Source organism: Eurytemora carolleeae, unplaced genomic scaffold, assembly GCF_000591075.1.
Source record: "Eurytemora carolleeae unplaced genomic scaffold, Eaff_2.0 scaffold108, whole genome shotgun sequence".
In the NCBI taxonomy this organism is placed as follows: Eukaryota; Metazoa; Arthropoda; class Copepoda; order Calanoida; family Temoridae; genus Eurytemora; species Eurytemora carolleeae.
The window spans coordinates 504,919-518,329 of record NW_019396160.1 but is presented as its reverse complement, the minus strand read 5'-3'; the positions used below and the strand labels follow the sequence as shown (position 1 = coordinate 518,329).

At 30.5% G+C, this 13,411-nt stretch overlaps 2 protein-coding genes and 1 long non-coding RNA gene across 3 annotated transcripts; all 3 read left to right on the top strand.

Moving 5' to 3' along the window:
• Nucleotides 1–1,485: 1,485 nt before the first annotated feature.
• On the top strand, nt 1,486–3,688 carry LOC111696796 (allatostatins MIP). Its single transcript, XM_023466530.1, has 7 exons — nt 1,486–1,565; nt 1,620–1,659; nt 1,798–1,826; nt 2,232–2,271; nt 2,336–2,373; nt 3,520–3,559; nt 3,637–3,688. Exons 1-7 carry the CDS (start codon nt 1,520–1,522, stop codon nt 3,686–3,688), a joined length of 285 nt encoding a protein of 94 aa, XP_023322298.1. The 5' UTR covers nt 1,486–1,519.
• Nucleotides 3,689–4,606: 918 nt separating this feature from the next.
• On the top strand, nt 4,607–9,092 carry LOC111696819 (uncharacterized). The gene is made up of 7 exons (XM_023466567.1): nt 4,607–4,637; nt 5,099–5,141; nt 5,419–5,477; nt 5,675–5,709; nt 6,637–6,691; nt 7,470–7,544; nt 8,938–9,092. The coding sequence occupies exons 1-7, from the start codon at nt 4,607–4,609 to the stop codon at nt 9,066–9,068; spliced, it is 429 nt and encodes a 142-aa protein (XP_023322335.1). The 3' UTR covers nt 9,069–9,092.
• Nucleotides 9,093–9,136: 44 nt separating this feature from the next.
• Nucleotides 9,137–10,396, top strand: LOC111696820 (uncharacterized). Its single transcript, XR_002764167.1, has 2 exons — nt 9,137–9,373; nt 10,007–10,396. It is a non-coding gene; the product is annotated as an uncharacterized LOC111696820 (long non-coding RNA).
• Nucleotides 10,397–13,411: the final 3,015 nt, after the last annotated feature.

The following is a 13,411-nucleotide window of genomic DNA, read 5'->3' as shown; positions in this document are numbered from 1 at the left end:
TAAAAAGGGCTCTGCTACTCCTTTTTTTTTACTGTCTTTGTTAAGATATTTGCATGAGAAAAATCGCAAATTTCAGTCCAAGTAACCTGTGGCGATTTTTAGTTTTGATTAGGCAAACTGACGACATTTGTTTTAGCTTATACATTAAAGATTATTGGTAAATGTTAATCTTCTTTTTACCTATACACATACAGGTTTCATTTAAGATGGTCTAATAGATCTCAACATCTTTATAAGTTAACTTATTTCCAAGTTTTTTTTCAGAAAAATTCAATTTTTCGCCTAAAAAATCTTTAATTGATGGGTGCCATTCAAAATTGCGTTTTTTACCTTGAGAGCAGCCATCCCTCCTTCGCTGAGAAATGTGTGTTTTTGATGCCAAACCTAGAGGTCTAGATCAGCTGAAGAAAGGATCGTGGAGAAGTTTGCAAAGAGCGTCATCTGAGACACTCTCAAGAGAGCTGAATTCTGAAGGGAAATGTTGAGACTCTTTGTTTGCAGACTGAAGACGGACCAACATATTTTGAAATAATCCCCTACATCTGCTTGTTAACAATACCTCCCATAATATGTTATTGATGAATGTAATCCTTATCTTTTTTCACTGTATTAGAGAGGAATGAAAATTGATAACATTAAAAAAAAACTTGTATTTTTTGAATTTGGTAAACCAGCACCATATTTTTAAGTATTGTTTGTGTTAATGGTGTTATGTAAATTATAATGCATGAATGTTAGATTTACCAGATCTACTCATGGCTGGTTAATCTACTTCATGTTGTGTCACCGATATTAGCTTGCACCATGTAGTTCAATCTGTTTGGTTGCACAATACAAGACGTCTTACCTAGTTTAACTAATCCACTTTGTTTTTAAAATTCCAACCTCTGTTCACATAAACTAAAATTGTTCATTTCGTAGAGAAAAATTCAATCTTTTATTTTGTGCATTTTATATACAGCAGAATGTAAACTGTACTGTTCTAGACTGCTCCGAGGAACCTGGGGGAAAAGATCACATCAATCTGGAATAGAGAATACTTCTCATGGTAAAGTATTTTTTATTATAGGGACTGTAAGGAAAAATGAAAATAATCCCTATATTTTTGCATTCCAATGTTGTATACCTTTAGATATTTCAAACTACGAATTCTGTAAGATCATATAATTTAAGTTGGAATTATCAAAGGTTTCCGACATCATGTTGCAAGGATATAGGGATTAGAAAATTTTAGTTTGTGGCAATGACTCAATTCCTTTGTCAATTTAGAAAGTAAGGTTAAAACAAGACCAACAAATTACAGGCTTTGATAAACTGATTTCATTATCATACATACATCCTGTTATTCCAATCTAAAAAAGAATTTTAAGAGACTGTAAAAGCAATTTTAATTCCATTTTTTTTCATCTTCCCCATTAAAGGTTTAAAGAACCATTGGGGGGTCACGTGAAATTACAAAGACAGTTCCTTAAGTTTGTAAAAAAAAACATCCTTTAAATGATTATAATAATTTAGAGGAATGTGGGGGAAGCGAGCAGAAACATATTTGGAATCTGATAATTCAGGTGTTTTTACAGATATATCAATCAATAAATCAATCAATGATACAGTTTCTTTAGATTCGTCAGAGAAAGTCAAAAAAGGATGGAATAAGTCCAGGTAAAATATATAGTTTGGTGTCAGGTTTTCTCGGGCTTTTCGACCCTTCTTTCATTCGGGCTTCTTTTGACAGTTTGGCCCTTTAATGTTTCTTTATTTTCTCAATCTAGTCATGAATAATAAATAACAATATTTTAGAGGAATGTGGGGAAAACGATCTGCATCAGGTTAATACTCGACAATTTTAAAGAATATATACCATATATTAAGTATATTAAAGTATATTAAAGTTTTCAACAAAATCTGAGAAATTTGAAAATTGTTCATTCTAAACATTTTCTTCCCTTGCATTATTGCAAAAAAAAACTGCGTGTACGCAAAAACGAACCAAAAAAAAGATATTTTTAAAAAGATCGCTGAATAGTTTTTACCCTAAAATTTTCTCTTGGGATGAAGGTTTTGCACAGTGTAATAACAGCTAAATTTAACACAAAACGGTTTTGAAATGCTGGAACCTTGTGGTGGATTATAAAAGTTTAAAAACCTTTAAACAACATTTTAAAAGATCACCACTGATTATTGCCTTAATTTAAATTGATTATACAGTTTTTATTAAACTAACCTTTTTTTAGAGCTTTTTGAGCTGATCAAACGAGATTGGAATAAACACAGGTTTTAAATCAACATTAACAAATTTTTCGAAGCAAAATTAATTGAACCTTTTTTCTTTTTGTAGAGGTACATGGGGTAAAAGATCAGAAAGTAGTTTAGAAGGTACTTTTTTATGTGATACATGGAAACCATTCTTGAATTGACACTGTCTAACAATTGTAAAAAGATTTTCCCAGTCTTACATATTAGCAACCTGATATCGGAGACCTGAGATATTTCAAACCATGAAATCTTTTAGATTTTACAATCACATTGGTTAATTTAAAATTCGGTGATGGTGATGGATTGGACCAAACCTCTGTAGAGTAAAATGTTAGTTCCACATTTATTGAAAATATATTTCGGTCTGGGTTGACCCTCGTCAGTTCTTGAGATTGTTTCTGTCACAAAGGTTTAAAACAATAAAAATATAAAATATAATATAAAAGTTCTTACAAAACCATGTTGCAACGATATAGTAATTAGAAAAATCAATTTTGAGACGGTTAATAAGCTCTTTTGAAGTGAAATGTTTTGAAAGAAACGAATATATATAGTATAGTATTCATGATACGTATGATTCACAACGGTTTCCTCAAAATCTTTGTCTTATAAAAAGTTATTTAGAATTCCATGTTTATATTTTTTTGAATGGTTTATTTGCAATTGTGGTTTGTTCACAAAAGTGACTTGCGCATTTCTTGCTCTAGATACAATGGAGAAAAACAGAATTTAACAGATTTCAAGCAAGAAAAACTAGGTTATCTCCAACATCATTTATCAGATTAAAGAGAGTGTTCGCGAAAAATGAAAGGGGGTATAGGTTTAATGCGATAAAAAAAGCGCTTTTGATTGCTACTAATCTTACTTCTATCTGTTGCGTCTATAAGGAGAAACTTGTTAAAGACGTCTCATACCGAATAACTTAGCGCCCATACAAATTCAGAAAATTGCAACATACGACTTAATTAGACCGTAAAAAAATCCATTTAATTTCAAACAAATCATTCAGATAGTATAACCTATAGTCATCGATTATCTTTCGCTACACATTTGTATATAGTTTATATTTTACAATATTTTATCTTTTTAGAAAACGTTTCAACTGATTTTGAAAAATGTGAGTGGTGCGTGGCATTCTAAGATAGTTGCGCCAAGCCGCAAGAGAAATAATCAAATTCAAAACAAATTAATTAAAAATTATTATAAAATATAAACTATACATAAATTAGTTTATTTACACTTAAAATTTGATGTGTTTATTTTCAGAACCTTCAGAGTTAGTTAAAAGAGATTGGAATAAGCACAGGTTAAAAAACAAAACAAATTATTTAGATATTTAAAGGCTAGTTGTTGACATTTATGAATAAAAAGAATATTTTTTAGAGGAACCTGGGGGAAACGGTCTTCTGCAGAAAGCTTGATTGGTAATAAATAATAAAAAACATGAGCATTTAGAAAATTGTTTTCTAAAGGCTAAGATATTCAATCCGACATTTTATACACTGTAGATATTCAATCCGACATTTTTTCATAATATTCAACGATAAGGAGTTGAGTCTTTGCCACAAACTTGAATATTCCAGTCCCTTTATCTTTGCAACCTGGTGGTGTAAACCTTAGATATTTCGAACTTAGATTACATGATCTAACAGAGTGTTTAGTTTAAAATATCTCACTCAATTCCTTTGATCTATCAGGATCTAACATGATATAACAGAGTTAATAGTTTGAAATATCTAAGGTTTACAACATTGGGTTACAAAGATAAAGGTATTAAAATATCAGAGTTTGTGGGAAAAACTCAATTCCTTTGACCTATCAGGAAGACCCAACTAACATAGAAATAAAAGATACATATTGAAAATCGTCTTTGATTTCCGATAAATGATAAATGACAAGGCGTATTGGAAATGATGATCTTTTATAAAGAGCTTTTTTGAGTATTAAACAGTTTTAAACAATTTTGATTTTATTTCATTAATTTCAGAACCCGGTGAAAGGAATTGAGTCTTTGCCACAAAAACCATAATCGTATAATCCCTATATCTTTATAACACAATGTCGTAGACTTTGGATATTTCAGACTATGAATTCTTTTAGATTAAATAATCTAAAATCAAAAGTTTGAAATATCAAAGTTTACATCACCAGGTTGCAAATATGTGGAGATTAGAAAATTTGAGTTTGTGGCAAAAATTCAATTCCTTTCTGGAAATCTTCTCTCAAAAATGTACAAAAATTACAGACCATGTTTCTTTCTCATAATTCTAGACCTGTAGTATGAAGAGAAACTAATTGTACCTGAACGTAATTTTCAGCAAACAATATATGATTTTTCTGAATTTTTAGAGGGATGTGGGGCAAAAGAGTCCAATCGTTAGAAGGTAAATATGAAAAATATGAAAATTATTGAAAAATGGAGTAAATTGCATATTTAAATTATAACACAAACCCTTGGTTAATTTATTTAGAAAAAATCAAGGACAGGCAGTAAACAAGAAAGAATATTGACAAACTTTTGTTCGTTGTCATTTTTTGGCGGAGATTTATCTGTTAGCTTTTTTATTAAAAAATCAAGATAAATTTCATGATTTTGTGTTTTTTCACTTACAACTTTATTAGAGAAGGCCCGTTGGACAACCATATGATTACTTTATTTCACACAACAAAAAAAACTAAAATTAATAAAATTGAAGTCCGAACTATTGGAGAACATTTAAATCGTTTTCGTAGACACTAGAGGTTGTGATTTTGTGTGATTTTGTATCTCTCCGAGTCCGAATTTGTTCTATGCGAATAATCTTTTGGATTTAACAAAACTGTCTTTTCAATCTTCTTTTTTTAGAATTGAGTAATCAAAAAGTTGAAAAGGATTTTGAGGATAGCAAGTAAATATTACAACAAATATTTATTATAAATGTTATATATTGATTTTAGAAAATACGTTATTTAAAAAAATTAAGTAAATTAACTTTATTCACGCACACGAAAGGAATCAAGTCTTTGTCACAAACTCTGATTTTAAAATTCCTAAATGAGAATATTTGAATACGTTTGTGGAAAAGACTAACTTTGTTCTGTAAACAAAATGTCAAAATTATCAAATTAAAACCTGTAAGAATTATGTTCGGTGGTTTATTATAAAATTATGGTTTCAACTTTCAGTAGAATTCTGGTGAAACGTGACAATGAGTTTATCTTAGGAGATAATGCAGAACACAAAGGAAAATTTTTATCAATGAAATTCTATTTTTTTTAGACGAAAAATGATCTAACTAGAATTCAATGAAACCCAGTCAAACGAAAGTAAACTAGACCTTTGAGGCTTAGATTGAACATGGTCTAGCTATCTTATAAACAATTTTCAGACATTTTTATAGATTTAAGAATTTATTGATTATTTTTCTTTTGATCTATGGAGATTTAGTTGAAACAGAAAAAACACCAAAGAACAAGGAAAGCAACCGTTTTAATGATGTTGATTTTCTTGGAAGTGTACAGTGTACACTGTACACTGTACACTGTGCACTGTACACTGTACACTGTACACTGTACACTGTACACTGTACACTGTACACTATGCACTGTGCACTGTACACTGTACACTGTACATTGTACACTGTACACTGTACACTATACACTGTACACTGTGCACTGTACACTGTACACTGTACACTGTACTCTGTACACTGTACATGATGAGTTTAAGCATATAGAAATTGAGACTCCCATATATTTATCCGAGGTTGGTCGGCTATTCTTATTTTTAAAAGGGTAACCGGCCAGGAAAAGATAAAAAAGATAAAAGATTTTGTATATAATTAATAATAATATTATAAATAATAAGATCTATAATTACTAGTTATGGATTTTTGAGCTAAGCCATGGAAAAGAGAATAAACTCAATCACGTTAAATATATATGTCAAAAGATTCATAAAACATTATGTAATATGATAGTGTGTCCCAATAAACATGGGAGTTTAATTTGATTTCGTCTCTGTAAATGATTTTTTGATTTTATATGGTGATGCCTACTATAGGAAAGCTGTCATGATGTTTTTATATGTTTTGATTGCATCCTGTTTACCTTTAAATTGTAAAATGAGAAATTTTAAACACAGTTTAATTGTTCTTCACTATCTCTTAATTCCAAGATTTATTGGAACACCTCGTAAAGTTAAAAAAATAAGTCTTACTTACCATTAAACCTCGACAACTAAAGTATCGTGAGTTGGCACTTATTTTTAGATTATATTGAAGGAAGTTTTTATTTGTCTAGGTTAATGGAATGCATTTTGTGAACGTTATTTAGTCGGCAATGCAAACCATCTTCAGAAATACTTTGGATTATAAATGATTCTAAACTTGTTTTGCTTCTAAGGATAATTTTGGAGTAAAACGAGGACTGACTTATCATTGGTACAAACCATTTATAGGTATCAAGATCATTTTTAAACATGAACGGTGTCTGCTCTGTTGTCCCACACACAGTATGTATAAATCACAAAACATTTCCATTAAAAAACATTAACAACGCCAGAGGTGGTTTAAGGGGGTTCAGGAGATTACCCACCCCCCACCCCCCACCCCCCTCGAAAAAAAAATATTAAGACAAAGTAGAGAGAATGCCCATTCTCTTTAATTTGATTTTTAAGGAAAGTTAAAAAAATGTCCTTGCGGTGCCAATCAATCAGTCCAAAATTAAGTGAATTTGTCAACAATTTTTTTTCAAGGAAAAATTTTTCGGCGCAATATCAACGTTAACCACCCCCCTGGTTAAAACTTTTAATTTGGGTAACTTCATTCTCATAGATATACACATTTAAGTTTGGACAGCAAGAGATAGAGAACATTTTGTGTGAAGGGAATTTTTCCCAAAAAAAATAGGATTTTAAGTCTATATAATATAAAGGTCTTCGATCGTTCTAGGAGTTGACAATATCATGACATGGCATGACATATTTTCTGTACAATCTGCGTACACGTTTCAATAATAAACACATTAACTTAAATCTTATACATCCCATTATCAACAGTGTAAACTTTAAGTTTAATTTTAAAGATATTCTGGAAATCCTCTGAAAGACCGCATTTAAACCCCGAGGGGGGGGGGTGCACCAATTGAGCGGGTTCTGGACAATATGACAAACACAAGTGTTGACCTCTGATTTCATAATTTTATTACCAGGCTTAAAACTTCTAATATGTTTCTAGGATACAAGATAAGGAAATTTATTCCTGCTGGGTCACCAAAAGAAAAAAGATCCCGAACCTGGTTACAGCTCAGGGGTAAAAACTTGGTTCGATCCAATAAAAATATATAGTTTTTTTTCTGTTTTTTAATCGGAATTTATTTAAAATTAGATGCCGGGGAAATTATATTTTTATCCGGCGTGTGACGCATCTATAATACTTTTTTGGTAATCTATGTTGTAGAAACTTGCCTGCATTTCAGGTATTTAATATAAAGATAGAAAAGCGAATATATCTCCATTATCATTTCAACTTGTTCATTAATATCCTTATGTAGTTTATATATTTTGTAACCTACCATATCTAAGAAAATTGCACACGAAAAAATTGCTTATTATGATCATATCAAATCATATTTTCATGAAAATGTGTGTGCAATGAGTTAATTACTAAATGATTTCTTCAGACCATGTCACGCAAAGTCAGAAATACTTTTAGTTAAGATAATCAACATTTCTCAGATAAATGGGTTTTATTGTAATTCGTTAATGACGCTGTTAAACGGACTGTCGTTAAAATTTCTAGCAATCCTCCATTTCAAAAAGGGCCACGCCCGATTCACAACAGTTCCTTGGAAACCTTTATCCTATCCATAATATAGAAGATATAGTTTAAAGATAAATCACAATTTAAAATAATCAAATTTCAGAAAAGAGAAACATGGATATCTTATTCATTCTTGATCAGACAAAGCTTTTAAGGTACCGTTGTGAATTGGACTTTTCTCTCTGTCTGAAGAGTCGGTTAAATTTACGATATTAGTTTCTTTAAAGTAACGAATTTTTGACAAAAACTTAAAGGGACAGACCGGCTCACCCCAGACCAACTAGAGTGAGATGCATTCAGTTTTTTCTATTTTAAATCATACCCCTTTTGGTTTATGATTAAAAAAATCTTTAAACTTATAAATTTTTTTGTTTTATACTTTTCATTTAAAACGTATATGCCGACAAAGAAATATATAAGATAAAAAGCTAAAAATTTTGTTTAATGGGTCAAATTGTGATCAAAAGTCACAGCTTTCTGGAATATTGACAGAACCGTTAAATCCACGTGGGCTATGCATGGTAGTTGAACTGAGTATGCAGTATTGTGGGGGGGTTGTAAAAATATCGACCGGGTGATATTTGGATGATATGTGGGTGATATATGGATGATATTTGGATGATATGTGGGTGATATTTGGATGATATGCCTAATATATGGATGATATTTGGATGATATGTGTAATATATGGATGATATTTGGATTATATGTGTAATATATGGATGATATTTGGATTTTATGTGGTTGATATATGGATAATATGTGGGTGATATTGGATGATATGTGGATGATATGTGGGTGATATCTAGATATCTAGATATCTAGAAATAGCCGGTCTTTCCCTTTAAGAAATTCTCTTAATTTTCGAACCAAGCATTGACAGGGATGTGGGGTAAACGATCTGGAAATCAGCTTCAAGATGATCAAGAACAGAAGAGAAGACATGAGCACATCACCTATTCTCAAATACAAAACTTTGGTATTGTTTTCAAAAGCAAAATTTTACAACTTTGACACAATTGAAACCAAGATCTCAGAATAAAAGAATTGATTATAAAGTCGACTTTGCGATCAAACTCAGTAATTATAAATCGTAGAAACGTTTTATATGCATCTCAAATGAATACTGAAGAATTTGTACACAATACTGCATTTCAACTACCATAAATAGCCGGTCTTTCCCTTTAAGAAATTCTCTTAATTTTCGAACCAAGCATTGACAGGGATGTGGGGTAAACGATCTGGAAATCAGCTTCAAGATGATCAAGAACAGAAGAGAAGACATGAGCACATCACCTATTCTCAAATACAAAACTTTGGTATTGTTTTCAAAAGCAAAATTTTACTACTTTGACACAATTGAAACCAAGATCTCAGAATAAAAGAATTGATTATTTGCCACACATTCAAATTTTATAATTCCTATATCATTGCAACCGGTTTGTATAAACATTTGATATTTCAAACTTATTTAATCTAAGAGACTTTATAGTTTGAAATAGCTATGGTCCACAATATTAGATTGCAACGAAATAGAGATTTGAAAATCAGAGTTTGTGACAAAGACACAATTTAAACCAATGATTTCAGAATAAATTTGACACAATTTAAACCAATGATTTCAGAATAAATTTGGCAACAGTTTAACCAATGATCTCAGAGTAAGTCTGATAAATATACAGAACACTCTAATCATCTAATGGCGACAAAGGAATTGAGTCTTTGTCACAAACTCAGATTTTCAAATCCCTAACCCTGGTCCCTGATCCGTGAAATCTAATGTCGTAGACATTAGAACTATGAACTCTTTTAGAAATATCAAAGGTTTACACCATTCTGTGTAGATATAGGGATTTAAAATTTCAGTTTGGGGCAAAAGATCCAATTCCTTTGAAAAATAAAATTAATCTCAAAATTGCACGTTTTTCCGTTTTTATACAATTTTTGTTTAGGCAACGTTAGAAGGATTCCTTTCCTTGAGAGATGAAACTAATAAATCTCCGCCTTTCAAGGAAAAATCCAATATTTTCCTAACAAATTTCTTAAATCTATGAATACATAAATTTTAAATATGTTTACTTATAATACTACAAATAAACCCTCAGAAATATTGACAAAATGCTGACATGTTTGATATTATAAAGCGTAAGTTGATTAAATATAAATGTATGTTAACATGTAGTTGTCCGTTCAGAAGTACAGGCTGAGAAAGAAAAGTAATAGTTTTTTTTTCATTAAGCTATTCAAATATAAGCCAAACCTGTTCACCATAACTGTATTTATTAAACTGTATTAAACTAAATTAATGTTATTAATGTATAATTAAAGAATGCTTTAATGTCTTCTTAGTTGTTGGTGGAGAGAGATAAAGGAAAAATGTTCAATTTCCCAACATGTTCAAAAAAAGGACTAAAATCGAAAACAAAGATTCGAAAACATAAATTTTAGATCGAAAATTTGATATAAGATTGAAACCACGTGATTACAGTCAGTGAAAGAACTAATCGCTCGCCTTAAAACCTAATTTACTTTTCGTCTTTGTAACCTGATGGTGTAAACTTTTGAATTTTCAAACTATAAATTTTGTAAGGTCGAACATTTTTAAATATCAAAGGTTTTCACGATCAGGTTACAAAGATATGAGGACATGTAACATTAAATCAAATTTTTCTGTTTTAACATTTATTTTTAAATTCTCATGATGGCCCTGGGGGTGAAAACTTATAACTAAACAACAACCTGGTGTTGCATTCTTACATCTAATATCGGCGAGAATAGAGAATTACAGTTGAAACGAAAGTGAAAACTCTGTAATGATTTCCACTATCTGTTTTATATTGCTCAATGCTCATGGATAGCCTGGAGAAACAAACTGGAAGAAGGTTGAGAGAGAATTAAGTCAACACACTCCATTAAAAATACAAGCAGTTGCCCTCGCCTTTAAACATAAATATAAGATTAAAATTGACATCAATATTTCTGGAAACTCTTCTTCACCGTGTATGCTTTCTTTATATACTCGATTTAATCATAATAGCGCTATTTAGTTAAATTATTTGTACAAAACTGTACTATAAAGTTTAATTGGTTCACAGTTTTCTAAAAAAAGATTCCTTCATTTTTGATCAATATTAAAATTCAAATTTTCTATTTGTTGCATTATAAAAAAGCTTGTTAAATCTACAAACCACCCTTGTATGTAGACAAGTGTCGAAACGTTTATAAAATTACCTCTAAAACATTGATTTTGTAAGTGAATGGACTTAAATTGTAAATCACTTTAAACCAAAATTATATTTCTGGTTATTCAAAATCATTATAACATTGTAACCGAATCTTCAATCTTTAGATCTATATAATAAAACAAGACATTCGTATATATGTTCCGGCTGGACCGAATGGTCTGAAATTTTTTAAGGGAACCCATGGGTACCCTATTGGGTAACATAGACTAAACAAATTATGAAATTTGTGTTTTTCAAAAATCAATTTTTTTTAAATCAAAAAAAAATTTAAATATTTTTTTTTTAATTCCACGGGCAACGCCGGGCCCTTCAGCTAGTACTTATTTTATATTGAATTAGAAATGGGAGTGAATTACGTTTTAAGTTTTATATATGTTTACTCATGAAATAGTATCTTTATATTTAAGTTTCCTTAATCCCGGCCAATCTATCTTCTCGTTTAGGCTTGTAACTACTTCTTGGAGGACTTCTGGATTTACCAAAAAAAAAATGTATGATTTTTTTATTAAAGGGACAGGCGGCTTTGCAAGGTAGTTGAACTGAGTATGCAGTGTTGTTTTTAAAGGTCCTGAGTTTGAGCGCAAATGCGACGTTCAAGACTCCTACTAAGGGGGTGAATATGTTTACAGAATCGGTTTTTTTTAAATTATTAAATAACGACGACAAAAAAGTAAACAAAACTCTACAGTAAACTAATTAGTCATTTAGGAACCGGTTGAGACAATAAAAATTAATCTTATCATCGAAAATAAGTAATCTTGTTCAATTATTTGTTTCTATTTTCTCATTATTCACAAAGATTTTCTGCAAAATTTCTGGAAGTATTGAAGAAATTTGCGAATAAATTCAAAGAAAATAAGAAATTCAATATAATGATGAAAACAAAATTATTGAATCTAGCATTGATTTATTCACAAATTTCTTTTGAGAAATATGTTCCCAACCATCCAATTAGATTACTGTATGATTTTTACTTTATTTTTCGTCGTCGTTATTTAACCCTATCTCTGCTGGGGTACTTGAAAACCAGGATATGCTGGGGGGGGGTCAATTTGACCCCCCCTCTAAATCCCATGTTTGATGTCCAAATATGACAAATGATACATCATTGGAAAGCTCTTGTGCTCTACTTTTAGAATCTGCAAAAAAATTGCAAATTTGCAAAAATTGAATTTTTTATCGCAAAATCCAGTTATATGGTAAAAATGTTTGCAAAAATAAATTTGTCCAAAAAATGAAAAATTATACATTTTTGAAAATCCCTTGACCATGCCATTTTAAATATGCAAAAATTTTTGCAAAATTTTAAATAACCTAATTTTTAATCAAGAAAAACTAAAAATGTGCAAATTTCCATTGACAGGTTGTTTGCAAAATATTTGCAATTTATTTTCGCAAAACTTGTGCAATTTGTTTCCTTATGTCAAAGGCTTTCCAAAAAGCTAAATTTTATCAAAATCTGACAAGTGGAAGTGGGTCAAAACAAAGATTTAGTTTGCTACAGGAAAAAAAAAGTCATTCAGGCAGTGTGCCTAAGGACTCAGGCAGTTAGTATTAAATCCCGGTTTTAGGCCTAAATGGAGGGCTTTGGATATGTAAGAAAAGTCAGAAAATTTCAACAGCCTCAGACCAATACTTTAATACTTTTTGAGTTATGTAAAAAAAACTACAGCAGGAATAGGGTTAATTTAAAAAAAAAAAAAACGATTCTGAAAACGTATCCACCCCCAAAGTGGGAGTTTTGAATGTCGAATTTGCGATCAAACTCAGTATTCACAGATCTAAAAAAAGTTTTATATGTCTCAAATGAATCCTAAAGAAGCTTTCCACAACACTGTATACTCAGTTCAACTACCTTACATAGCCGGTCTGTCCCTTTAAAAGAAACTATGGACGTAATTTCAAGTTACGCTCTTTTTATCAACGATTAGGAATAAATTAGTAAATCGTGAGTTTCATAAAAGAAAATTATTCTTTTTAAAAAAATGATTTATTTTTACTGGCATTTTCATCAGACATGTCACTCTTTAATTGGAGCGTGCATTTAAAATACGCCTAGAGTTTCTTTACAGAGTGAATATGTTTTTTTGATATTTCGATAAAATCCTTAAG

What these genes read in the sequence shown, in the direction of transcription:
- LOC111696796 (XM_023466530.1), top strand. Translation starts at nt 1,520, where the DNA reads ATGTGGGGGAAGCGAGCAGAAACATATTTGGAATCTGATAATTCAG. An exon ending in AAAGGATGGAATAAGTCCAG is followed by an intron (nt 1,660 to 1,797) that starts GTAAAATATATA and finishes ACAATATTTTAG; the next exon opens with AGGAATGTGGGGAAAACGAT. An exon ending in ATCAGAAAGTAGTTTAGAAG is followed by an intron (nt 2,374 to 3,519) that starts GTACTTTTTTAT and finishes GTTTATTTTCAG; the next exon opens with AACCTTCAGAGTTAGTTAAA.
- LOC111696819 (XM_023466567.1), top strand. Translation starts at nt 4,607, where the DNA reads ATGTGGGGCAAAAGAGTCCAATCGTTAGAAG. An exon ending in AGATAATGCAGAACACAAAG is followed by an intron (nt 5,478 to 5,674) that starts GAAAATTTTTAT and finishes TGATCTATGGAG; the next exon opens with ATTTAGTTGAAACAGAAAAA. An exon ending in AACCTGGTTACAGCTCAGGG is followed by an intron (nt 7,545 to 8,937) that starts GTAAAAACTTGG and finishes AAGCATTGACAG; the next exon opens with GGATGTGGGGTAAACGATCT.